The sequence below is a fragment of the Drosophila albomicans genome, chromosome 2L, assembly GCF_009650485.2.
Source record: "Drosophila albomicans strain 15112-1751.03 chromosome 2L, ASM965048v2, whole genome shotgun sequence".
Lineage (NCBI taxonomy): Eukaryota > Metazoa > Arthropoda > Insecta > Diptera > Drosophilidae > Drosophila > Drosophila albomicans.
Window position 1 is genome coordinate 6,315,720 of NC_047628.2, and position 26,321 is coordinate 6,342,040.

Consider the following 26,321-nt stretch of genomic DNA (forward strand, 5'->3'; position numbering starts at 1 on the left):
CCGAGACGATTTAGCCATGTCCGTCTGTCCGTATGAAACACTGGATCTCAGAGACTATAAGAGCTACATATAATAATTTGACAACATTTGTTATGATTGCCCGGAGATCATGTTTGTTTCAAATTTTTGCCACGCCCACTTCCTCCCCGGCAAATCAAAAAAATCAAATAACAAATAAACAAACAAAATAATTTTAAAGCTAGAGCTGCGAATTTTGGTATATACAATAATAACAATAGTAGTTGTGATTCTTGATTTTGAAATTTGGTTGCGATCAGATAAAAATTGTCGAAGTTATTAAAGAAATACTTTTGTATGGGCAAAACCGCCTACTTACTAGGGTTCTTAGTTATTTTGGCTGATAATCTGGTATATTGAACCGTCTTTGTTATATTTTGAATGTGGTACTATATCGATACATATTTTTAGCATTTTTTCAGTATATTATGTATTTTGGTATATTTTGAGAAGAATACCGCAATTTTTTGCTTTTATTAAAAATAGGTAGCGGCTATCGGGCACACTCGACTGTAGATTTCTTACTTGCCAAAAATATGTATATTTAATGTATTATACATACATAAAAATATTATCTATAATGCGTCGAATTTATAATAAACTTCGCCGCATTACCTAGTGTGTCAAGTACAGTCAAGCTGGACTGCGATGCCAAAAGCACAGACTTTGAAAAGGATTCTGTACCAGAAAGGCGAAGCACTAAAAAAAAGAGTAAAATTTCACATGTCTGGAAGTATTTCAAAAGATCAAGGGAGAAAAACTTGCCAAATGCTTTGACTGAGGTAACGAGTACGAATACAAGACAAGCGTCAATACGTCAAAATTTGTATGCCGGGAAATTTGTATATCGGCGACAATCGATGACGCTATCGACACTATCGATTGGTCAAAATTGACTATAGTCGAATATCGACTAGTATCGACAGATCTCCACCTCTAATTCATTTATTATTTCAGTTCAAATTGATTAGTTTATATGAATATTATTTCAGTTCAAATTGATCTGAAAAATTATTATCGTAAAATTGCAGTTAATGTGCTGTGTTTGTTACGAGTTAGGCTATACGCACACTTTATGAGAGCTAACATCTTCCTTGATGCAATTTAAGCTAATATGAGATTTTTAAAGTGCAATTTTTAATGAAGGAAGATAGATAACCATTATTGGTTAATAGTAATGAACAAATTAGTAAATCGTTATATTCTTGCTTTTATTTATTGTTTGGTAATTAATGATGTACTGGATTCATTAAGTTTTGGTTTTTGATCTCCATCAACAGCATCCTGATATCCTCCTGTCGTTGTTCATTGAGATCTTTTTTTTCCTTTTCTTTAATAATTTTAAAAGCTCGGACAACAGTCTGATTTTCAATTGTTATATTAAATTGTTTTAAGTCCTCCGCCTCATACATTTGAGATTCGGAATCGCTTGTACTATCTTTATTATCGATAAATACTTGACTTCCGAGGAAATTATCTCCTTCATTCGCAAGTTCAATACATTCAGTACTCTGATTTCTATGCCTCTGATTGTGCACCTTCGCCCGATTCTTTTGTTTTGGAAATATGGATATATAGCTATACGTATCTGCATGGATTCTCATTAGTTTCTTAAAGAAGCGAATCAGACGTTCCATTCGAGGCGAACTCCAGTCCAAGAGTTCTTCATAATTGTACAACACATTTGCTCGACAAATGGCAGCATTGAGTTCCACTTGAGCCCGAATAGTCTTTGAAGCATAAGAGAAATAATAAATAGTGAAATAAGCATAAGTCAACAAACAAGTAGTATACGGTCGTATAAATAAAAGCTATAATATAATACATGAATAAATTGAACAGATATATTTTTTAAAATATACCATGGAGTTTTTTCAGTGACATGGATCGACGGGCATGGTATAGAAACACAAGTTTTTGTGCAAATACTCAGACATGTTCGGATACCGTGCATTGAAGTCTTCGATTACGTAAATAATATATTTACTTATGGCACACTGAACTTCACTCACCTGCGTATCGCCGAAGGCCAGGCCGCCCAGTAAATTGGTCAGGACCATGACCATAAACATGAATATGATCACCACAAAAATACTGAAATATCCATTAGCGTCAATATTATCATTTTCACCATTGAACATCACAAGTGTCTTGATAAACGATAAATCGAGTTTTTCAAAGGAGAGACTGAAATGATTATCTGTTGCGTTCGCTGAACCGGTTAAGTTCGCTGAATCCGTAGAATTCGCTGAATTTGTAGAGCTCGGTTTGGAAAACAGCACATAGAAGCACAAGCTGAAGTTGAACAAAAGCATGGAGTACTGCAACAAGCTCGTTGCGAAAGTACTAGCCACCTGGCGCAGCATGAGCATGTGCACCGATATGAAAGGCACAGGTAGGGCACCAATAAGATTCATCAGCTTGATGCCCATCAACATGATGGCGAAGACGGAAATAAGCCTTTGGATGTCATCTCCACACTCGATGTTTGTGAGGATGAGCATAAAAATCAGAATAAAATGGAATAATCTGCCCCAATGTTTGGCTATCGCAAAACAAAAGACTTCCACAATGAGAAGATAGCCAATCAGCACTTGGAGCAGACTCTTAACAATCCATATAGGAAGCTCGTTGTTGTGACGTTTAGGGAAACGCAAGCAAATATGGATCCACAAGATCAAACTTAAGATGATATTGATTATAAAGTGGGTGGTGATAAAGATGGTGGTGAGTCGACTCCACTTCAGCTGCAGGAAGCAGGTGATCAACGGATGCTCCAGCAGTGTACACAGCTCCTTCGACCGGGCCATGCAGGCAATGGGAGCAATATCGAGTTCGTTGTTCTCGTTGGTCATATTCAGAAAGTTCATTATGATCTCGTAACCCTCATGGCTGGTCTTCTCGCCTCGCCCAGTGATGCAGTAATCGAAATGCTTCTCCAGAAGCTTGGCATCCATATCCTCGATCACAAAGCGATTGTTGTCATTGCACACTCCCAATCTGGCGCCCTCCTTCAAGTGCACTCTTATGGCAATCTCATTGCGGCAGAGCACCGCATAATGCAGAGGCGTTTTGAGCTCATTATCGAAGTCATTGATAAACTCCCGCCGATCTTTAAGCCATTGCAGCAAACACTCCTGGTATTCGTTTCTCTGCAGGTAATTGTCCAGCGGCTTCAATTGCACCTGCTTAATCATTGTTTTTAGAAGCGTGCTCTTGGCCACCGTCTTGAGAAATTCGCTCTTAAGCAATTCGAGAGCAGTCGACCAGCTTCCAGCTTTGACAGCCAACTCCACCAGATACTCATTTTCCTGAGGCGAATTCTTTTCCAGGGTGGCAAGCACTGTTTCGAGTGCCTTCTCAGTATGCTTTGTGATGTGCTCTATGAGCAAACGTCGCAACATTTTCTTGTTATCCCAGTTTACAATGTTCATTCGGTATTGCGACAAAGTGTCGAGCATTTGCCAAACAGGCTTACTGAGTAACGGACGCACTAGGAGATAGTAGAGCAGGTTACTGTTACCGTCGAGAGAATGCATCAATAGATAATCGAGTCCTTCAAGATAGTTGACCAGACTGATTTCGGGCGTTTTTAGGAACTCTACGATCAAACTCGTTCGTATTTCTTGCGAGATTGTTTCGTTGAGTAGCACTTGTTCCATGAGAGATTTGCCATCAGAATCGACAATATTGGGAGAAGCACCTTTGTTCAATAGCAATCGAATGGCGTCAGTGAGACTGGGAGCATTCTCTTTTTTTAGGCTTTTGATTAATCTACTTAATGCTGTTTCCCCCTCGTACATGTGATCAACATCTACTTGGAAGTTGGGTCGTTTCACCAGCTCGGAAAGATTGTCCGTACTCCATGAATCGATTGCATAGTGGATGGCAGCTTTATTAAGAATCGGATTAACCTATTTGGGGTTTCACTTATATATTCATAAATATTAATCACTAACTTATTCACTTACGTAATTGGGATCGCAGCCAGCAAACAGACACACCATTATAAAACCACCACATCCTTTTGTTGATAGGGCCTTCTCAAAGGGGATCATTTGATTGTCCTCATCCCTGAGGTTAGGCTTAGCTCCATGGCTGAAGGCAACAACAAATTTACTGAAATCTCCAGCTTCAATTATATCCTCTAGCTCTTGCTGAGTATAGACTTTGCGCTTCGCCATTCCTTGTTATTTCTCAACTAAACATTAAATCCGTAATTAGCTAAAATATATGGAAGTTAGCATGGGGGTAAATTCTGAATCATTCTATAAATTTTGCTTTAGGGCCATATCGGTTTTGTATACCCTAAAATTTAGTTGATGAATATGTATGAATACAGCTGAGTGCATTTTGAATTGAATGCTGAACGCGTTAAATTAAAAATTGTTTTTATATCATAGCGTTAATTGGTAAAAAACTGAGTTCGGTTTTAAATTGGTCTATTACAAGAGTTGTTGAAATTTTCCCATTTATCAAATTTGAAAATATTTTTTTCCTGGTTTGAATCCAAAATACATATTTCACAATGTATAAAATAAATACAGCAAAGTTTCCCATATCCGACACCTCTACTAAGGGGACACTAGTCGAAAATTATCCACTAAAAAAATCAAGCCAATAACAAAGGAGGAACTATTGAAAAGCTTAAGGGAAAACAGCCGTCAATCGATAAATAATAATATTAATTATTAAACGTTATTAATGTGCGGCCAAGAGAAATTTCACTGTATCCCGCATCTAGAATTTATTTTTATTTTACTCTACTGATTACTCATTTATATTGAATTATATATATAAACTAGTTGACCCGGCGAACTTTGTTCCGCCTTTATGAAGTTGTTTTTTTTTTTATTATTTAATTCATTATTATTGCCGATTTTTACATTTTTTCAATTTGCAAAAATTTGCCGATTTTTGCATTTTATCAATTTCCAAAATTTTGCCGATTTTTTTTTTTTAATTTTCAAAATTTTGCCGATTTTTACATTTTTTTGATTTCCAAAATTTTGCTGATTTTTACATTTTATTTAATTTTTAAAATTTTTTGCACATTTTTACATTTGTTTTCAATTTCCAAAATTTTGCCGATTTTTTCATTTTTTTTAAAAAACTTTGGAAATTGACAAAAAACCGTAAAATCGGCAAAATTTTGGAAATTGAAAAAATTGTAAAATCGACAAATTTTGAAAACATAAAAGTAAATGTAAAAGTCCCAAAATTTTGGAAATTGAAAAAAAATGTAAAAATCGGCAAAATTTTGTAAATTAAAAAAAAGTAAAAATCGGCAAAATCTTGGAAATTGGTAAAATGTAAAAATCCGCAAATTTTTAAAAATTGAAAAAATTTAAAAATCGGCAATAATAATAAATGAAATAATAAAAACAAAACAACATCATAAGGGCGGAACAAAGTTCGCCGGGTCGACTAGTTGATATATATAATTCAATGAGTAATCAGTACAGTAATAAAATAAAAATAAATTCTAGATGCGGGATGCAGTGAAATTTCTCTTGGCCGAACATTAATATTATTATTTATCGTGTCGATCAAAGCAACCATACATACATACAAATATATGCAGGTATGGGTGTACCTGCTTTGCGGGCAATACAGCCATATGAAATTTTATAATTAAATACAAATTTAAAGCTATAATTTGCCTAGACATTGCTATTTTGTACAATAATCATGCGGTGCTTGTACTATGCGGGCCTCAATGTCAGAAGAAGTACGGAGCAATCAGTGCACAGTGGATCCGCTTGTATGGAAGAGCGGCCAAAAATACTAATAATGGTCATAACGTGCTGAAATTTATAACAATAATTTAGCAAATTTGTCTAAACATATAGCAACAAAAATCGGACATATCGATCGGCTATATCCTATAGCTCCCATAGAAACAATCGATACCTAGTTATAAAAACATATTTGTTTAATCTAATTTATTACGATTTTGGTATGGAAGATATTTTTCGTAGTTATACATATTCTTAAAAAACTAATATAAAAATCGACAAACAAAATATAAATGAAACAAAAATTATAAAGCATCATCAAGTAATTCGTAGACAGATGTAAGCAAACTCGACCTATCTTTTTTAGGAAGTTGTCTCTGTCCTGTTAAAAATGGATCTAAACGCAATAATAAATAGTTCATGACATCTGTGTTTGTTAAAGTACGAAATACTTTCCGACTGTGCTCTACATTTTTTTAGTTCCTTGTTATTGGACTCTGCTGCTTCCTCTGAAATCTCTCCTATCGACACTAATGCACACTCTATTACAGATGAACCATGAATTAAGACCTTATGGACGGTAGCCGGTAAATAGTACCATGGATATGCAGCTATAAGATATTTGGCTGTATCCAGCGCGTAATTTTCAAATTTCTCCACATTAATTTTGAATCCCGATGCCATGGCTTGCAATAATGTTGCACATCTGTGAATCAAAGATGCATCGATTCCTGTTATTTCGGAGCTCAAATCTGCATTACAAAAGAATTTCCTTGCGATATTTCCGTTGTTTGAAGATCCTCTACCTCCATCTCTAGGTTTGTCCACTAGTATTCCCATAATTTCCGGCCCCGATGAGCACTTTCCTCTATTTGATTTGATTTGCAATAGGGGCGTTTTATTGAAATTGATTCTTTTTTATTAAGCCATCAGGATTGATATTTAATAACTGCAGTGGATGGATATCGGCGAAGCTGTAGGACGCATGTGTTTCTTTATCAGAAACTAATGTTATCTCCAGCCTTCTTGAAAGCAATTCTTCTTCGCTCGGTGAACGTCATGCAGCTGTCTCTGGCTACCAAGATATTTGCCGTCGTTTATGCAGATCATCTGTTTGTAGTGTTGAACCAGCTGATGCGGCCAGCAAAGCTGTGACGTCAAGCTTTTTGTTTAAGGCCGTTAAACACTAGTTTTAGTGTGGGGAATATTCATGTTTAATCAATTTCAAATTTCTCCACATTTTTTTTTTTGTTAACACCGAACTAAGTTTTTATACTCGCAACCCATAGTGTAGAAAGGTATATTATAACTTTGTGCCGGCAGGAAATGTATGTAACAGGTAGAAGGAGGCATCTCCGACCCTATATTCTTGATCAGCGTTAATAACCGAGACGATCTAGCCATGTCTGTCTGTCCGTATGAACACCTAGATCTCAGAGATAGAGCTATAATTTTTTCGACAGAATTTGTTATGCTTGCACGCATCAATTTTGTTTCAAATTTTTGCCACACATACATACTTCCGCTCCTGCAAATCAACAAAAATCGATAAACAAGCGTAATTTTGAAGCTAAAGAATTTTGGTATATACAATAATAACTATAGTAGTTCTGATTCATGATTTTAAAATTTGGGTGCGATCAGATAAAAATTGTGGAAGTTATTAAAGAAACATTTTTGTACGAGCAAAAATGCCTACTTACTAGGGGTCTTAGTTTCATTGGCCGACAATCTGGTATATTGGTATATTTAGAATGTGGTACTATATCGATATAGACCCTCCTTTTCCTATCACAAGTATATTCAATTCAAGATTTTTTTTAACAAGGTCTCTACGGCTGAGCCGCTCAGAAGCCCACGCAACACGAACTGGGTGAAATTCTCCAGTCTCGTTACCAAATCCCTTGGTCCACCGATTACAATCAACTCGGTTCAGGACCTCGAAACATCAGTTAATGTCCTCTCAGAAGGGCTACTATGTGCGTTCCTGTCAGCTCTCCAGACCGACGAGACCATCGAAGCCACCTTGGTGGAATCCAGATCTCTCATCGCTTCTTGATCTCTCATCCAACTTGCTAAGAAGACGGACAACGTCTATGTCTGTGACGAGTACAAGTCTCTCCTGAAGTCCTACAAGAAGATCCGCTCATCTAAAAGGTCCTCATGGAGAGCCTTCTGCTCAGACCTGGACAACATTAAAGACACCTCCAGACTGAGGAAGCTACTGTCCAAGCAGGCTTCCAGTCCCAGTCTGCTCAAGTCGGGCGATGGAGTGTGGACGGAGAGCAGCGCTGAAACTCTTGAAGCACTGCTCTCAGCTCATTTCCCGGGATGTATTGGAACAGAGAACAATGACTGGCAGCTCTTTCCTAGTCTCCCAGCTATGAGACCCCCTACCGGCCTAATCACAACAAACAAAATTATCTGGGCTATCAACTCCTTTGCAAAGGTAAGGTCGCCGGGTCTCGATGGACTTTCACCAGCGATGCTGCAAGCCAGCAATGCCTCGCATGGTGTCATATCCCCACTTCTTGGAGGACCTCAAAAGTCATCTTCCTGCCTAAGGCGGGTCAATGCAGTCACGTGGTCCCAAATGACTTTCTGCCAATCAGCCTAACCTCTTTTCTGCATGAAACTCTGGAGAAGCTACTTGATATGCACATCAGAAGCAATTCATTGCATCTGACGGCCCCAAACTAGCATGCTTATACGATGGGCAAGTCTATTGAGATGGCTCTCCATGCTCTTGTAGCCTCCATTGAAGAAGCAGCCCACTTCAAAGAATATGCCCTGGGGGCTTTTCTTGAGATTTCAGGCGCCTTCAATAATTTCACTACTGACGCTATTATGAAGGGCCTTACCTCAGTGAACACGGCTCCAGCGATCTACCGATGGATCAACCGCCTTCTTAGTGACAAGCGGGTGGTGGCCACGTGGGGCGATTCGTCCATTGCAAAGGAAGTGCGAAGTGGCACTTCCCAGGGCGGGGTCCTCTTGCCTCTCCTTTGGAACCTGGCTGTGAATAGCATATTACAAAAATTTACTAGACGGGCTCCCAAGTTAATTGCCTATGCCAATGTCATAAGTATTCTGATAACTGGGAAATACCCAAGCACCCTCAGTTCCGTAGTGGAACTTACTTTGCGGGAAGTTAAGGCATGGGCTGTAGCAGCCGGGCTCAGCATTAACGCGGACAAAACGGACGTTATGCTCTTCACAAAGAGGTATACCTGCGTGGTCCTCTCCTAAAATAGCATGTACTATGCTAGTGCCGAGCCAAGCAGTAAAATACCTAGGTGTGGTCCTGGATAGCAAACTGATATGGAAGCTCAACGTGCTAGAAAGGGTGAAGGAGGCCACCGGAGCCTTGTACATGGCGAAATAGATGTTTAGCTGTATTTGGTGCGGCCGTATACTGCCCAAACCCGGTCTCCAAGCACTCTTATAAACTCCATGACCATAACAGCATCTTCCAGGCGGAAGTAAATGCCATTGGCAAGGCTGCAGAAGTAACTCGGTATTTACATCACAATCACAACTCAATTAATATCTTTGTTCACAGACAGGCTGCAATAAGATCAATTCACTCTGATGTGGTCAAGTCCAAAGTTGTCCTGGATAGCAGAAGAGCAATAGAGTCGCTGAACGTACCTGCGGTCGTGCGTATCTATTGGATCCCATGCCACCAAGGCATTAATGGCAACGAGATCGCAGACACTCTTGCCAAAGAGGGAGTGGGGCTCGATGTCGGTAACATGTGCAATGTTCCGATATCCCTGCGAACTCTAGGCAGGGAAATTGAAGTGCGCTCTAGACTAGAGTGGGACGCGAGCTGGCGCAATACCAACTCATGCAAAACTGCAAGGGTAATGTGTACTTCAATAAACAACAACTTAGCCAAATTCGTCATGCAGCTTTCAAAGAAATACTGTAGGCTAATGCTAGGCATTTTAACTGGTCACTGTCTGTCGGCTGTCCATGCTGTAAAACTGGGTATCACGAACAGTGATCAGTGCAGGAAATGCAACGAATCCGGAGTTAAGGAAACTCTTGAGCATCTTCTCTGTAGATGCCCAGCGTTATCCCGACTCCGGCTGAAATACCTTAATTCACCGTGCCACAACGATATTCGTGACGTGTCACTGGCTTTTGCCAAAAATCCATCCGCACTGTGCGACTTCTGAGACAAAGATACGCTCATCCAGTACAGCTACGGATTGGTCTATGCTTTCTCCGTACAGGGGCAGCCGGTCCTACCTATGATGTAAATGTAAAAGATATATAATATATTTAAATTAAGATATAAGATATTGCAAATCGTAATTATATATATTTATCTTATCTTATTTATATCTTTTTAGATTCTAGAATAATCGAATAAAAGTATGTATGAAATGTATAAAATACATATTAAAATTGAGATGTACAGAATTGCAAATTTTAATTATATATATTATATTTATACTGTGGCTTATCTTTAGCTTTTCTTTCTGCAAGGGATCTTAATAGGGCAGAATTCAATACATATTAATTAAAAATTATTTTATCTTTATCATTTTATTCATTAAGAAACCCAACTGGGAAACCCTCAATTTCAATACCATCTATTTTAATTATCATATTTAATAATTACTTAGTTATCTTGCATTTTATTCTCTAATTTATGTACCTTTTGAATGTAGAAAACAACTGTTAAATAATAGTTTGGTTAGCTTATAGCCACAGCAAAAGTCTCTGGCAACATGTGGTGTGTGGACTTAGTCAAGTCATCAGAATGTACAATGGCTTGAACTACAAAATGAATCTCTAATTAAAATATGTAAAACAACTTCAAGTTAAATAGTAATGAAGAGAACATTTTAAAATAATTATCGCCCTACAATATCAAATAAAATAATCAGTAATTCCGTAAACTATTTCGATTTATCCCAGTGTCCGCGCAGTGACAGAAAAAACTATGGCAACACTTGCAACAGCAACAACTGCTGCTGCTGCTGCTGTTGGCTGCCCGGCTAGCTGGCACATGCATCATCATCATGATGAGGAGGCATCGAGGCTACAGAAACTAAATCCTATTATGAACTTTGAGCTTATGAAAAGACTTCAAGCGGCGCATTGTCTGCCGAGCTGCACAGGCGAAATCGCAGACTGAGACCCCTATGTGTGCTGGCAAATGCTGCTGGCAACGTTTACACTTCTGCATAATTAAGTTATGTGCACAATACACGAATACACACATAGAAAGACTGAGCGGGAGATAGAGAGAAGGGGAAAATACCTTAACCTTTTTGCCATTAGCCAGTGTTTTTCATTGCGCATACGCCGTGTGAGTCACAGTTGGTTTTCTGTTTGGTCGCACAGCTGCTTAGGCATCTTTAATTGTAATAAATTGTTGCAAAATTAGCTGTTGCTGCAAGTTTCTTTAAAGTTACACAACTTTATGCTACTCCAAACAGCAGCTGCCAATTGCGAATGCAGCTGTCGGCAATTTTGCAGAATTTCTTGCTTGGTTTTGCACAATTTCCGTTTGCAATTTATCTGAAGCATAGCAGCCAAGTTGTTGTTGTTGTTGTTCCTGGTGGTATCGAAAACAATTGGCAGCTAATTTTGCGCAAAATTTGCAATTTTTTATTTTCGTCGTGTTATTGTTGTTGTTGCTGCTTTTGCTTGCCATCCGGTAGTGAATTGAGTACTGCAAAAATTGCACTGGATCCTTGCCAGCAGCTCTACCTCAAAACTTTGCCACCATTTCATCCTTTGCTGAGACTCTCAGCTGCGCTGTTCTGTACTCTGGGTTCTGCAGTCATGGCTTTGAGTGTCGTAAAATGCAAAATAAATTTCTAATGAATATTGAAGTGTGAAATTTGAATTGATTGCATTTGATTTGCGGATTTATAGCTGGATATTTACATTGTGGTAAAATCAGTGGCATGTCTGTTTCCACAGCTGGACAACTGAAATACTCGATTCAATTGAATTGTTAAAACGGGTAAGCAGCTTTTCTCAATTTCCCAGCTACTTTCTCACAATGCATTGCAACAGCTTTTATGTTATTTAAGCTACGAATTCCGCATAAGTTGAATGCCAATGTGGGTTATGCGGCATTTTTCATAGCAATTTTGGAAAACAATTAATTTTCAATAAATGGAAATTCGTCGTATTCCAATAATTATTTAATAATAAACTTATTTGTGAGTATTCTTTATTATTATGGAATTTAATTTTGTTGCATTTATCTGAAAATATTCGTGCATGCTGTATAAAACTGAACATAACAGTTTAATAACCAATTTTCTTTCCTTTTTCTATGAAGTGTGGTATAAAATCCATCTCATCTTCGTCGGCAAGTTACATTTTCGCACTTGCGAAGTTTCCAAAGTCATCCTTTGTAAGTTAATTATACCCTTTCCGCCTCCAGAAATCGAAGAAAAATTAAAAAACCAAGCTTATACATATTATAGTATTAGTACAGATAATACTAACTATAGTATTTATGATTCCTTAAAGAAATACTTTTGTATGGCAAGTAACGCCAACTGAAATTGGGTATTACCTGCTTTGGCTGGCAGTCTAGTATATTTTGTTTGGGCTTGGGTACTTTTTAGTATTTTTGTTGTATATGAATTTGCTGCTTTCGCTGACTGTCTATTTAAAGCATATTTTGTTTTCTATAGTATATTTCGAAGATGTTACTACATTGATATATTAAATGTGGTATTCTTTTTATTTCAGTATTTTTGCGGTATATTAATTCGGTGTGAAAATACCGCTCTGTTTTACTTTTATTCAAAATGAGTTTCGGGTATCTCACAGTCGAGCAAACTCAACTGTAGCTTTTTTACTTGATTTTTTTTATTATTATTTTTATTTTTGTTATTATTTATTTAAATTTTTTTGTATTTATTAATTATTTATTAACTTTCATAGAATACATAAGAGACTTCTTCATTGACTAGACTGCGTTTGGAAATTAGTTAATTAATTCCTCCAGGAAATTTCTCAGTTATCGGAGGCTTAAAGCTAAGTCATTTCAAATTGGCTAATTTTAGAGAAAACAAATCAACACCAACTTCGTATAGCAATAATAATTATCAAATAAATTATAATTTAAAATTCAACAATTCATGCACGAAACTCTGAGTCTTAGAGTCTGTACTAAAAGGATTAAGCTTAGTGAAAGATCTGCAGGCCATACAATTTGAAAACCAAATACCAAATGCAATTCAAAGCCTCCCTTTATGTTGCAATGCATGAAAGTGGTTTTAATTCAAGCGTGCTATTCTTGTAATTCAACATTTAATCTGTATACTCGATATACACGTAGCTTGAACTACTTAAAAACCTTAGAGTATAGAACATACCAATTGAATTGCCAAACCACATCGAACGGGTCGAGGAGCTGGGCCATTATCTTGGCATTTGCGATTGCCGCATAATTGCAAAACTATTACAATTTGCCCATTTCCTTGCAAAATGCAGAAATTTGTTCACTCTGGCAAAGAGTTTAATTGAATTATGTATGCGGCAATTTTTGGGAAACGGAAGGGAAAGAGGGAAATCCTTGGCAAACTTGGCACGGCCACAAACGAAATTGTTGCCAAAACCAAAAGAGATTCCTTCACAATACCACAATCCCTGTGCCTTGTTTAATAATTTTATAACAATTCTAACGGCGGCAAATTCAATTTTATTCAATATTATTAGCTGCGAGGCGTGTTCGTCCTGTTTTGTCCTGTCTCTGCCGCCTCTCTTCAGTTTTGCGGTAGCCAAGTTTCGCTCTGTTTGCCCCTTAACCGCAGTGGAAGCTGGTTGCCATCTCGACCCCGTTCGAGCCTTAAGTTGGGGATTTGGGATCTCTGGAATCCCGTGCAGCATCTGAATCTCAATCTCTAGGTGTAGGCAATGTCCGTATGTGGTCTCCGGCTAGCTTTCGTTTGTTTGACTTGCTGTTATGCCAACTTGGCACGCAAACTTCTCACAAGTTTGGCTAGTTAAGCCAAAAACCGACGGCTGCCTGGCTGCCTGGTGTATATGGAAATTGGGTCGCAACATCGTTATTGTCATCATCATCATCATCATCATCATCGTTAGCATCCTCCGTTGGCTCAACTTGCCTTGGCTTTCGACCGGGGCAAGGCCAAGACGACAACTACAATGGCAACTTTGTAGCCCTTGTTTGGTTAGTAATCTACTTGGGGCTTTTCAGTTGATGTGGAGCACACATCTCCACACCCATACCCTCACACACACACACACCCATACACATACATAGTTTATTGAAGTATGCATATATTTGTATGTTTAACACACACGCTTTCATACTGGGCGCTCCTTATGTTGATATTGTCGCGCTGTTGGTGAGAAGTTGAGAAATATTCCCAAAGGGTTAAATTAGTTAATTTGCTAAAGGTTAAAGACATCTTGTCCTTTGTGCTCACGATACAGACTCATTTAAAATACATATGTTACAATCTGGCAATTTTATAGCGATTTAAGTCAAGTTTATCTTAATTACAATTAACAGCACAAGATATAGAGTATACGAGGAAATGCTTTTATCAAGATAGACTTCAAGCGGCTTAAAAAATCTTTTAGAGTAATCATTGGATTGTTGATATATTAATACAATGTTTTTTAAGAATGATTTTATTTTTGTCATATAATATTATAAAAAAAAACTATCATAAACTCATAAACAAAATTTTTGAATTTTTATTTGTTATTTTTAGCAAAAAATAAAGTCTTGAAATATTCCAAATTTAAAAATGTAATAAAGCAAAAGACTCGACTCGGTGCTTGTTTATTTTAATTTATGAAACTTTATTTTCTTAAATATCAAGCATATAATTTTCAAAGAATATTATACTAAAAACTAAAGATTTCAAGCAATATAACGCAGTTGTTAAGATGAGATTATTACTCTTAGAATATTCTTTTTTGAAGCAACAATTTTTTATTATTATTTATTATTTACTATTTATTATTATTTTTTGCAGCGGAGCAAAGGACGAAGTTCTGTAAATATTGAATATATTCAATTATGTATTAAAAATATGAGTGAAACATAAAAAACAAAATAAAACAAGCAAAATTTTTCACTGAAAACACAAGACTATATTAGAATATGTTAGATCCCTTTGAAAGTGGTTTTTGTTTGTTTGCTTGACATAATATTGACTGCTTCTAGATTCTTAAATATCAAACATATCATTTTCTTCACTCATGACTTAAAAACCCTTTCAATTCACTTTCAGAATTCATGTCAAGCTAAGGAAAGTTAAAGCTCAGCTCAGTTACTTTGGTTAGCGTTTAAATGCTCATTTCAGGGAAACATCTGTTTTAGGTTCTCTGGCTGCTTTTGCTGAAATCCGAGAGGCTCACAAATTATATGTTAATGCAATTGTAATTGATACAAATTTGATTTCGGCAAAAGCAGAAAAATATGTTGCTAGCTTTCGTTCGAGTTGTTGTTGTTGTTGTGGTTCAGCGTGGCATTGAAAATGAGAAATCATTTGGCATGGAATGGTAGGTGTGGCATATGTCGGCATAATGTGGCACACGTGGCAAGCAGTTGGGCGACTCTTGGCAGCTGCCAGTTGCCTGCCACACAGTTGCCAACTGTGGGTGGGGGACGTGGGTTAGAAAGAGTCGAGTTCCCTTTGACTTCCTTTGCTTCCTCGCTTTCATTGCCTTGCTGCCAGCGAACGCGAGCTCTCAAGATAACGTAATAATTTATATGAACTTTACAGGGTCATTAATTTAAAGCTTATTCAGTTGTTCAAGATTTATTAAATTAACTCAAGTTGTGGCAGCCAATGGCAGGAGAAACGAAACGAATACAGTCCACGATACTTTCTCGACTCGGTGAGTTCAGGTCGATGGGTCACAAGTCAAACACGTATGTACGTAAAACTAACAGATTGTTGATTTTGTGCTTCGCATTGATAACGATGAATTATTAAGAGATTATTCGCCAGGGGCAAGAGAGTCAATGGTAAATTTGTTGAGGTAGTTCCAATTAAATATAATCATGAAATTTAGCATACAAACATACTTCAAAAATGATTGTATTCGTTGAGTAATAGAGAATACAAAATTGGGAAGTATTTAAATATTATATATATGTAAAATTGATTTTGTGAAAATTATTTTATATTCTTTAGTTGTACTACACTAATTGTGTTCTAAACTCGACTATGAAATAATCGTCACCAATTTTCAATCAAAAACACGCTAAAATTATTCTTAAAATATACCAAATAAATTCAAAATTTATTAGATATATCAATATATGTATTTTATTAAAAATATACCATATGAAATATATAAATGTAATATGTAATAAATCTCTCTTAAATTAAAGCCACAAATAAACAACTTAAATATAATTGTGCAATTTTTTTTCATACACAATTTGCTTAAGTGAATAGTCAATGTTGGTTTTCTGCCCATTAAAGATTTTGATAATATTTTAGCTAGAGCTTACCTAGTCAATATAAATAAATATTCGATTATTTCATCTTCTTGAAGAGTCTGGACTGAACTGAAGTTTATGCCAAAACCACTGGCAGTCATGTTGATTCAACGAATCACTGGTTAAACACAATTAAATTAACTGCATTGTAATTGTCTGAAGTCAAAACGAATAATAATAAATTTATTTTCTTGTGGCATGTGATGATGACGGTGGATGGAAGGACGGGAAGGTAGGATAGGGGATGCAGTCCAGAAACCGCAATCCAATTTATTGCTCTTGACCGCGACTAGGATTTGGCTTGTTGATGCTGCTGCTGCTGCTGCTCCTGTGTTTCCTGTGTTGCAGGATGCCGTCTGCCTCAAAATTGCAATTTACGTGCTACGTAAATGTTACAACAATAACACAAGCAACAACAAGAAAAGCAACAACAACAAGAGCAGTAAATGGGAAAGGTAAGTTCGTGCCAGGCAACATTTGATTGAAACGCTGCAATTTGGCGGGGTGCCGGATGGGGGGATGATGGGGATGGGACGAAGCTGAGCTAGGAGAAAAGGATACTTCATAGCGTTGTGAAGGTTTTGTGCAAATGGTCGGGAATTTCAGGAATATTCATAGCATTGCCAACGCTTGACTGGCAACAACCACAAAAATGCATTGAATTGAAAATGTTTGAATTTATATTGCAAGTTTGACTTGATTGAAGCACTTGATATCGTTTCCTTTTGACAGTGCACCAGCCACTCCAAAAACAACTCCCCTACCTTTCCCCAACAGGAGATGAATACAACAAACAAAAAAAAAACCGAAATCCTAGATGAGAATTTGACTGAATGAAATGGAATTCGGAGACGCCTTCCTCTAACAAGCTGCGTCAGATTGTGGATTTGGCTGACACTGAAAAAACCTTGTACAAATCGCAAATCATTTGCGTTCGTCAGGATTTCTTAATAATTTAAGGTAACGGTAAGTTAAAAGCTCGTTGATATTGTTGAATGTATGTATATCAACAGAATATTAATAAATTATATTAATAATTTCCTTAACAACAAATGAAGGTTCATTAAATTATTGAATCTATAAAATAAGTTGGTTTTCTTAAATACAAATGTAAATATGTGACTTGGGTCTCACGCAAAAGATTATTGTTAAATTAAATTATAGAAACAGCAGACTTAAAGTTCGCACTCCTTCTACTATCGATAATATCGATGCTTCTTATGTAGCTCATTTATGCTGAGCTTAATACCCTATTTAGACCAAGTGCATTTTCTTTAAATATGAGATTCTATTATTCACGTGCTTATACCATTACATCATTCGAACAACTGCCTAGGGGTGCAAAGGTAAACACGAATTTTGGAGTTCAGAGTTCATATCAGAACCAGCCTTTAAAACGCTGTTGAAAATCCAATTATTGCTTGTTAATCCGCACAGATAATGTTTAGTTGAGCACGCTTAATAAGTTTTATATATTTCAATATAGTTTATGAAATAAAACACTTTTATATTTCACTCAGCAACTAGCGGACACGTCTTTATTCTTTGAGGATTACGACAAAAGAGAAGGAAGTATAGAAAAAGTGAGGCCATGTAAGGCCAAAGAACAATCGATATTCAATATCTAGATATACATATACGTACAATATATACTGTTTTAATATTAGTGATGATGAGATGTTTCGATAATATATGTATGTATATATACTGTTTTTGCATACAATGTGATGCTACATTTCCACAATCGCAGTTCTCAAATTTAATAATTTCTCGTGAGCGCCATACAAAAAAAAAAATATTCTAGTCTAAAGTTGCTGAATTTCAATCTCAGTGATAATTAGGCCAAGTTATTGAGCTTAGAGGGTGTATAAAATAAGTAAGAATACTATGCATTCCAAAGGACCAGCCATTTCTCTTACTTCTCAAAGTAGTAACCGCAAAATAAACTCTCTTATTGAGATGACAGAGCAATTAGATTGGAGCGGTTAGAGTATTGATAGGCGGGAGTTTTAGCTTCATTTATTTAATTACAGTAATCAAATAATTACAGTAATGACAAATTCGATTCTTTTTTACTTAGTTCTACTTATGTCAAAGTTATGTTACAATATTTCTAGCCTTGACATTCTATTATGTGCCCAGGCCTGCCTGCTACAATTCACGTATTCTTTTGACTTTCTTAGATTTTTTTATTAAGCGTACTACAAATACAATGGCTATGTGCGCATAATTTGTCTGACCTTTATAATTGTATAGAGATGTCAACGTCAACGAAATCATTTGACTGTGTGACGTCAATGGCAATGTTGAGTTTTATGGTCAGTGGGCCACGCCGCAAATCCTGTGAATAATAAAAGTCGCAATTTAAACATTAATTAGAGCCATTGAAGCGGACTCATGAAATACTTGCATATTGATGGAAGTCGGACCAATAGCCAAGGACAACGCTTCAAGCATATCAAATGCCAAACACGTACCTATAAAGCAAAGACGAGGCGGATGCGGTTGCGGATACGCAGAAAACGACAATGGATACTAGGGAGATTTTTGCCTTGGCCAGAACATGGCTCAAACTAACCACAAGACCAAAATCCGTTGAAGAAGTTTACAGCTCAAGAGAAAGAGAGAGAGAGAGAGAGAGAGAGAGAGAGAGAGAGACAAAGACAACTAGAGTCGCACATTTAACGCCATTCTATGCAATGCGTTGATTTTTACGACATTTCAGCTGCGATTTCCATGCACACAACTTTTTCTTCGTGGCTCCAACTGTGAACTCCATAAAACTACAAGATACGAGTGTTACCTGCTGCAAAAAGTTCCTTTTTTCTGTTTTGGCCGTTCAATTCCAATAAACTGGCTGGCACAATATTAGTTTTTATGCAAAAAGTAGAAAAAACGAACGATGAAAAGAAAGAAAGTTTGCTAACAAAAGCAGAGCAAATATAAAACTGAAAGAAAAGAACAAAATGCAAAATCATTTAGGTAAACAGTGAGTGACTTTTACAGAGTTTGCCGCGACGCCAACCAGAACGTATCCGCCAGATACAAGCCAACAATCTACCTATAGTACAGTGCAAAAGTGATAGAGAGGGAGAGAGACAGTGAGAGAGCGAGAGTATGCCAAACTTTGTGCTATGTGACTTTCAGAATTTTTAGTTTTGATTTCAAGTTTGCCATGGCCTGTTGTCAGCTCTGAGCTTGCAGCTTAGCTGAAAATATTGCAACTTGCGGCAAAGTCACGTGCAACTTTACAGACATTTTTGGTATTACGCGAAGGCAAACGCTGCCTCTGCCACGAGGTGCAAACTGCAGCAAATGTCCTTCAAATTTAAAGTCGAAACTAAACTGAACTGAAGACTGCTTCTGTCTGCAATTAAATAAATTTCCATTTAACAATAATAGTTATTTTGCACTCGTATTCATACTTAAAGTCGAGCTCACATGGAATAATCTCCTTTTTTGTCTGTATAAATCTGCCACGTGCCCACAACAATGTCAGCAATGTGTTTGGATTTCTGTTCGTGACGGGCCAAAAAGCCGATTGCCGACATTTCTTGTTGTCACTAATTGCAATTATTTCGCTTAGACAAAAGCGCTAAACAAGTGCTAAGCATTCATTTGCTTCATTGTTACTATTTGTCCACGAATATAAATTAAAAGAAACCATTTAATGAATTTCATATAAAATATCGCAGATTTTCATGATAATTGTCTACTTAATATACTAAATATAATGCATGTACATAGGTAACAGGATCCGATGAAGTATTTTTGTTATTGATCAGCAACTACTCGTCAAGTTGAGTTTTTCAAATGCCTCTCTTTTGGTCTCGAAATTCTATATCTATTGCAATATATTTAATGAAAATTGTGAGTACAATGAGTATTCCCATTGGGGGCACATTTATTAAACCGATTGCCTTTTCAGTTAGACATTTTTTGTGTGACGCTACCCATGGTGTATTTTTTAAACAACTAATAAAACTCTTTTGGACAGACACCCTGTTGTCCAGAGGTCGAAACTATTTACGTTTGAGTTCTAGTAGTTCTAGGATAATTCAATATTATAATGAAATGAAAAACTGTAGTGAAACATTAAATCATATTTTTATGAATTGTCTGTTACACATATATTTTTTTGATTGATTTTGATATTTAATATAAGTAAACAAAAGAAGAATGTGTAAGTAAAAATATAAATGTTTATCGAAAGTATGTTATAATCGAATTATATCCAATACTGTTCATACTCGTATCTTATATATAAAATGTTATTTTAATAACCATTGATTGATTTTATCATTTATTTATAAAATTTCTTTATTTAAAAATAAAACTTTTGAATGTATATATTTTCCAACATTTTTCTGTATTTATTTTAGTCTATCAACAATTTGTATTGAAATTTATGATTTAAGTTAGGAGCAACGAAATAAATTTGTTGGCAATATATTAACATATATTTTCGTGTAAGTAAGTAAGTAATTCAATTTTAATAATAAGTCAAATGACACTCCATAAAACTAGAGTTTTGTATTCGACTTCACAGAATAATATTCATTGATTTTATTGATTATTTATATTGTGTCCTTTATTTATAGACAAAATTAAAGGAATTTTTGGGAAACATTTTGGCAATGTCTGTTCAAATATTCAAAAATACTTTCTAACGTATTTCAGTAATTATTTTAGTTTTTAACATATGAAGATTGTTCAGCTATCAAAAATTTCTCTAAGTTTCCATTGAGTTACAAAGAATAACTAAAAATTTTAATACATTCTAGCAGTAATATAAAATATATATATGTTATTAACTATCACTAATTATAATTTATAGATTCTGCATATGAATTGCCAAATGAAGATGATCTAAGCCAAATCACTGCACACAACATGCTATTCAAATGACACTCCATAAAACTACCGTTTTGTATCCGCATCCGGAGCAAAGAACATCCGTCAGTATCGTATCCGTATCCGCAACAGCGGCGACTAAACGATGGCAAACTGTTCAACACCTTTCGCAGTGAATGGAGCATAAGGAATCATATCAAGCGCTCCAGCGTACGGATATAATATATATAACAATTTTCACACAATTTTCCTAACACGTTATTTGCGCGTATTTCATATATCCTTACTGTCAAGACGCTTTATGTGTGAGTGTGTGTGTGAATATGTGTGTGAATTAGCGGCAAACGGATGTTGAATTGGTTTGCCTTTGGCTTGGCTTGCCAGTCAAGTGTGAAGCAAATGGGTAGTGGGGGGCAAGGAGAGCATCTTGTGGCAGGTTTTCCTTGTCCCGATGTTGACTGCTTGTTTTTATTTCCTTTTCACTGCTCCCTCGTACAGCATAAGCGAGTGTGTGTATGCTTGTGTGTGTGTGTGTGGACGAGTCCTGGCACGTTGGCACGCTTAAATCAAAGCAATTTGCCGCGTAGCATGGTGTTGTAAATTATCGCTGCAGGATTTTGTTTTATTAAACTCGAGTGTTTCATCTGGGCGCTATTTGGAGCTTGTGCGCGACCTGAGATTCTTTAGCCTTCAACATTCTTATACGTCTGCGTTGGGGTTTCGATTTTGAGGCAAAATTCCAGGCAAGCAGCCAAGAAAAAGCCTTTAAATTGTGAATTTATGCTCTTCAATAAGAGTAGAATTTTTGTAGTTCTGCAATGTTATGGAAAAATTTGCCATTTAAGTAGTTTACACAATGCGATTAATTGTCAAGCTCGCCCTTGTATCAACTACTTAAGCGTTTCATTTTTCCAACAGAAACAATGAAAACAACAAATTTGTGAATCGAACTGATTTGCATTTATTGCACTTGCTGCAAGTAGTAAATTAAAAGGTTGATTTCATATTCAAGACAACCTCTTAATAGTTACTACTTAAAGCATATACATAATTTTCGACAATTAATAAATATAATTTAATTGCTGACTAGATCTCTGAGTGACACAAATTGAACTGACGGCAGCTACTGCCAAACGATGTCAATTTATACACAAATTTTTGCAGGTCTATTTGAAAATGTTATCTTTCCTTTGTCTGTCTATAATCTCTTCTCAACTTTCCCTCTCAGCAGAAAAAGATTCAAATGTTAAATTTCCACAACTATTTGTATATGATAGGAATGCAAAAGATTTCCATGATTCAATGAAGTTAAACCAATTATTTTATGAATTAGTCTAATTAAATATTTATTTTTATTTTATCATTCTTTATAGAACTGTTTGAAATTGTAGTTTTTTTTTTATTTTTGTAAGCTACATATGAACTAATTTTATGATATATAATCTGAAAGAATACTTGTTTTATGTTCTTCATACTCTCTTGATTGTGCAGTGGAAAGCTTTAGCCATTAGTCATTTGAGAGTATTCCTATTGTTGCTGTTGATTGGTAATATGACTTTTTCGATGATGCCATCGGTGAATCGGAGAAATTTACATACATAAATCAGTGGAGCGATAAGGTTAATAGGTAAGCAAAGCACAAGTGCGTCTGGTTTTTGCCTCTAGGCATAACTTCTCCCTCCTGTTCTCTCCTCCCCTCAACTGTCATTCAGTCTCACACCAGGTCAGCTCCTTTCGTGGCAGTTTCTCTTACTTAACACATCGTTTGTGTTTGGTAAATCGGAGAGAAAAGGCACAGAGAGCAGGCAGGCAGGCAGACAGACGATTTTGACGACACACGTAACAATGTTGCCAAAATAGCATGACAACCCCAACAACAACAACGACAACAACATAGCAAAAAGTACAAAAATGGCATTAAAGCTGCCATGGCTGCCATTTTTCCACGTGTGCGCGCTTTGACAATGAAAAGTGTGCGTGCCATTTATGTGAATATCTGGTCATGTGAATGGGTGGCAATGTGGGTGTATTTCAGTGTGCGTGTGTGTTTGTGTGTTGGTGTCTTGGTGTTAGAGACAGCGACTGTGTTGCTTATGTGTATGATTTTTCACTTTGCCGAAACATTTTTATACATTTTGACAGCACATTTTTTGTTCGATTTTGCATGGAATTTGATAAAAATGTTTTGTTAACTGAGAAGACAGCAAGAATCTTTATTGTGTGCAGCATCAACCGAATGTAACAACTTAACCAGCTGAAATATTTGGTAGTCTTTTGCCGATGAGACTTGAGAGCTGACTTATCCAATTGAAATGAGCATCTACATTGATATATTCTTGTTGTTAGTTCTTTTTCTTTACTCAAATATAACTTTTCTGTTCGTATAAAATTTATTTATTTTTTGTATATTTCTGCTTAATCATACCTTATAAGAGAAAATTTAACACAACAATTAAACATCTTTTAAACTACCAAAAATTTCGCGACCTTTAGCTGTCAGGTAATTAAATAAACATAAAAATGATCTAAATATCTATTTTTAATTAGGTTCATCTACCTTTTCAAAGAACTGTCAATCGAACTCTCCAATTAATCAAGTAATTCTTTGAACTTATTCTGTGAACTTGTCAGTCGATCTATTTGGAGGTGTAATAAAAATACATTTCATTAAATAATATTCTGATATTCTGATGTAACAAAAAATGTAAAAAACATACGTTTCACATTCGTGAAGCAAGATTATAATCTTAAAAAAAAGATGTTTTTAATCTTAAACTGCAAGTTAGCATAAAAAACTTGATTTAAGATTCTTTCAACCAAAAAATCATATTTCAAGATTTGCAATCTACTTTTCAATCTAGATTTTTTATTTCTCTACAAAAATGTTTCTCCTTCGATGCAATAATAAATACACATAATTAACTGACTTACTATCTAACCTGATTCGATAAATTGTAAAATAAGAATTGCTTCCCAAACTTTACGATAGCCTAAAAAATGAACTGTCAACGGATCTGTAAAGTGGCCCCATTAACAATAAGCACAACTGGTGGCATAATAATAAACTAAATAAATATTATAGCTTCATCAAGTGTCAAGAGTCGAACACAGTTCGGTAGTCTTGAAAAATTTGGAGCAAGTGTTGAAGCGCAAAGATTGATGATAAAAATGAAAGCGAAAATAAAAATGAAAATGAAAATGTTGGCCCATAATAACTTTGCTCATTTAGCTGCAGACTGTGTGCTGAAATATATTTAGAGCAAGTGAGAACGGCTCCTTTGGTGTCTTTTGGTGCTTGCTGCTTTCTGTTTGCTGCTTGACATCATCATAATGCGTAGCTAATGTTGACATTTTTCCAACGGTTCAATGGGCATCAGAATTTCAACGTGTTTGGGTTCTTATCTACGCCCTCGGCCACGCCCACCCGCTGGCAACACAACTGAGGAATGTGAGCAGTTGTTTGTGTTGTTGTCGTTGTTGTCCCATTGTTTGATTGACTCGACTTGGCCTTTGTTTCAATGACTCGAAACATCTTCATGATAACTTGTCAAAACAGTCGGAGCAAACAGAGACTGAGATAACGTCGAGATGGCATAAATAGGATGAGCAGCTGTGGAAATGAGAAATCGAAACGGGAGTCTGGGCTTTTCTTTCTCTCCTGCTCTCTCTCTCTCTCTCTCTCTCTTCTTTTTGGGACGTGCTGTTTGATTTGTTGGGTCTTTTTCATTTGCTGGTTCACTGCACGGCAAAGTAGTTCAATATTTTCAACGTCATTTACTTGTCATTAAACGAATATTGTCGACAAAAATTTCATTGGCTGCCAGCCTATTCTCTGTTTCTTATCGCGCCGTCACATCATTAGGTAACGCCCCAAAGTCCGTCGACAAAATCCTCACAGACAATGGAAAACTGTCAAGTACTGTGTGCCAGTGTTTCCTCTATCTACCTGTCTGTCTGTCTGTCTGTGGATTTGTTTGCCCGGCAATTATTATCCTTATCATTGACACAAATCACAATTTAATTAGTCCAATGCTTTGGGTGTCTTATTTGCGCTTCTCATTGATTTTATTGACATTGTCCCTGTCCCAATTATGTTTCAGTGACTCTGCAGAAGACAGCTGAAAATGTTCATTTTAATGGTTGATGATGAGACGAGAGCTAGCTTCCAATAATTAAGCTAAGAATTTTAAAGAGATGAACGACATTTTCCTTTCCAACAACAATGTGTCTCATTGATCGAACTTTATATTATTGAAAATATTTCTTAAAGATGTATAAATTGTGATATATTTCATTCATATTTAATTTCATATTATTTTATTTTCATTTTCATTTCATATTATTTTAAATAATGAATTGACTAATTTGTGTGTCTTCGGTAATAAACCAGAGCTAAAGCACGCAAAGAGCACATAGAAGGTTAGAAAACTACAGTTGTGATCGATTGCTCGATTGTGAGATACCCGCATCCCATTTTGAGTGAGAGCAAAACTATGCAGTACTCGTATTATTGTTAAAATATACCGAATTTATTTACCGCAAAAATAATAAAATATACTATAGGCTACATTTTATATATTCAAATTATACCACATATTGCTAAATATACCAGAGTACTAGTTTTTCAGCTAAAACATCGAAGATCAGATTATGCGTTTTTTGCCACACAAAAGATCTTCTTCTACAATTTTTATCTAATCACATCCAATTCATCAGGAACCATAAACACAGAAGTTATTATTTTATGTACCGAAAAATTACGATTGTTATTCAATTTTTTGCTGTCGAAATAAAATTATATTATAAAATTATAGTCTCTGAGATCTAGGCGTTCATACGGACAGACAGACATTGCTATATAGTCTCATCTGTTGAAACTGATCAAGAATATATATAGGGTCAGAGATGATTCCTTCTGTCTGTTGCATACATTTCCTGCAGGCACAAAGTTATAATACCCTTCTACCTTATAAGTAGCGGGTATAACTATAAAGCATAATTGCAAAATTCATTTACTGACAAGCTTTTGAGAAACTTGATGCACTGCAAGCTGGACCAATAAATCACACAAGCCCGGAGCGAAAACATAAATTACAATTAAAACTAAAGAAGGTATAATTATGTTATCTGTGTTTTAGAAACACAGGCAAACGGACCGATGGATGGACGAGCTTGCAAAACATTTGCCACACAATGCTCCACCTATTCGGTTGTGTAGCCTTTGTGTTTCACCTTTT

General features: G+C 36.0%; 1 protein-coding gene across 1 annotated transcript; it reads right to left on the bottom strand.

The window, feature by feature from the left end:
- Window positions 1–651: 651 nt before the first annotated feature.
- LOC127565101 (transient receptor potential cation channel protein painless-like) lies at window positions 652–4,202 on the bottom strand. The gene is made up of 4 exons (XM_052002216.1): window positions 3,990–4,202; window positions 2,031–3,932; window positions 1,557–1,748; window positions 652–717 (listed from the first exon to the last, which is right to left on the bottom strand). The coding sequence occupies exons 1-4, from the start codon at window positions 4,200–4,202 to the stop codon at window positions 652–654; spliced, it is 2,373 nt and encodes a 790-aa protein (XP_051858176.1).
- Between the last annotated feature and the right edge of the window lie 22,119 nt (window positions 4,203–26,321).

Coding starts and splice junctions, on each gene's coding strand:
- LOC127565101 (XM_052002216.1), bottom strand. CDS start 4,202: ATGGCGAAGCGCAAAGTCTATACTCAGCAAGAGCTAGAGGATATAATT. Junction 3,933..3,989: donor CTGGCTGCGATCCCAATTAC/GTAAGTGAATAA, acceptor AACCCCAAATAG/GTTAATCCGATTCTTAATAA. Junction 1,749..2,030: donor TGGCCTTCGGCGATACGCAG/GTGAGTGAAGTT, acceptor TATGCTTCAAAG/ACTATTCGGGCTCAAGTGGA.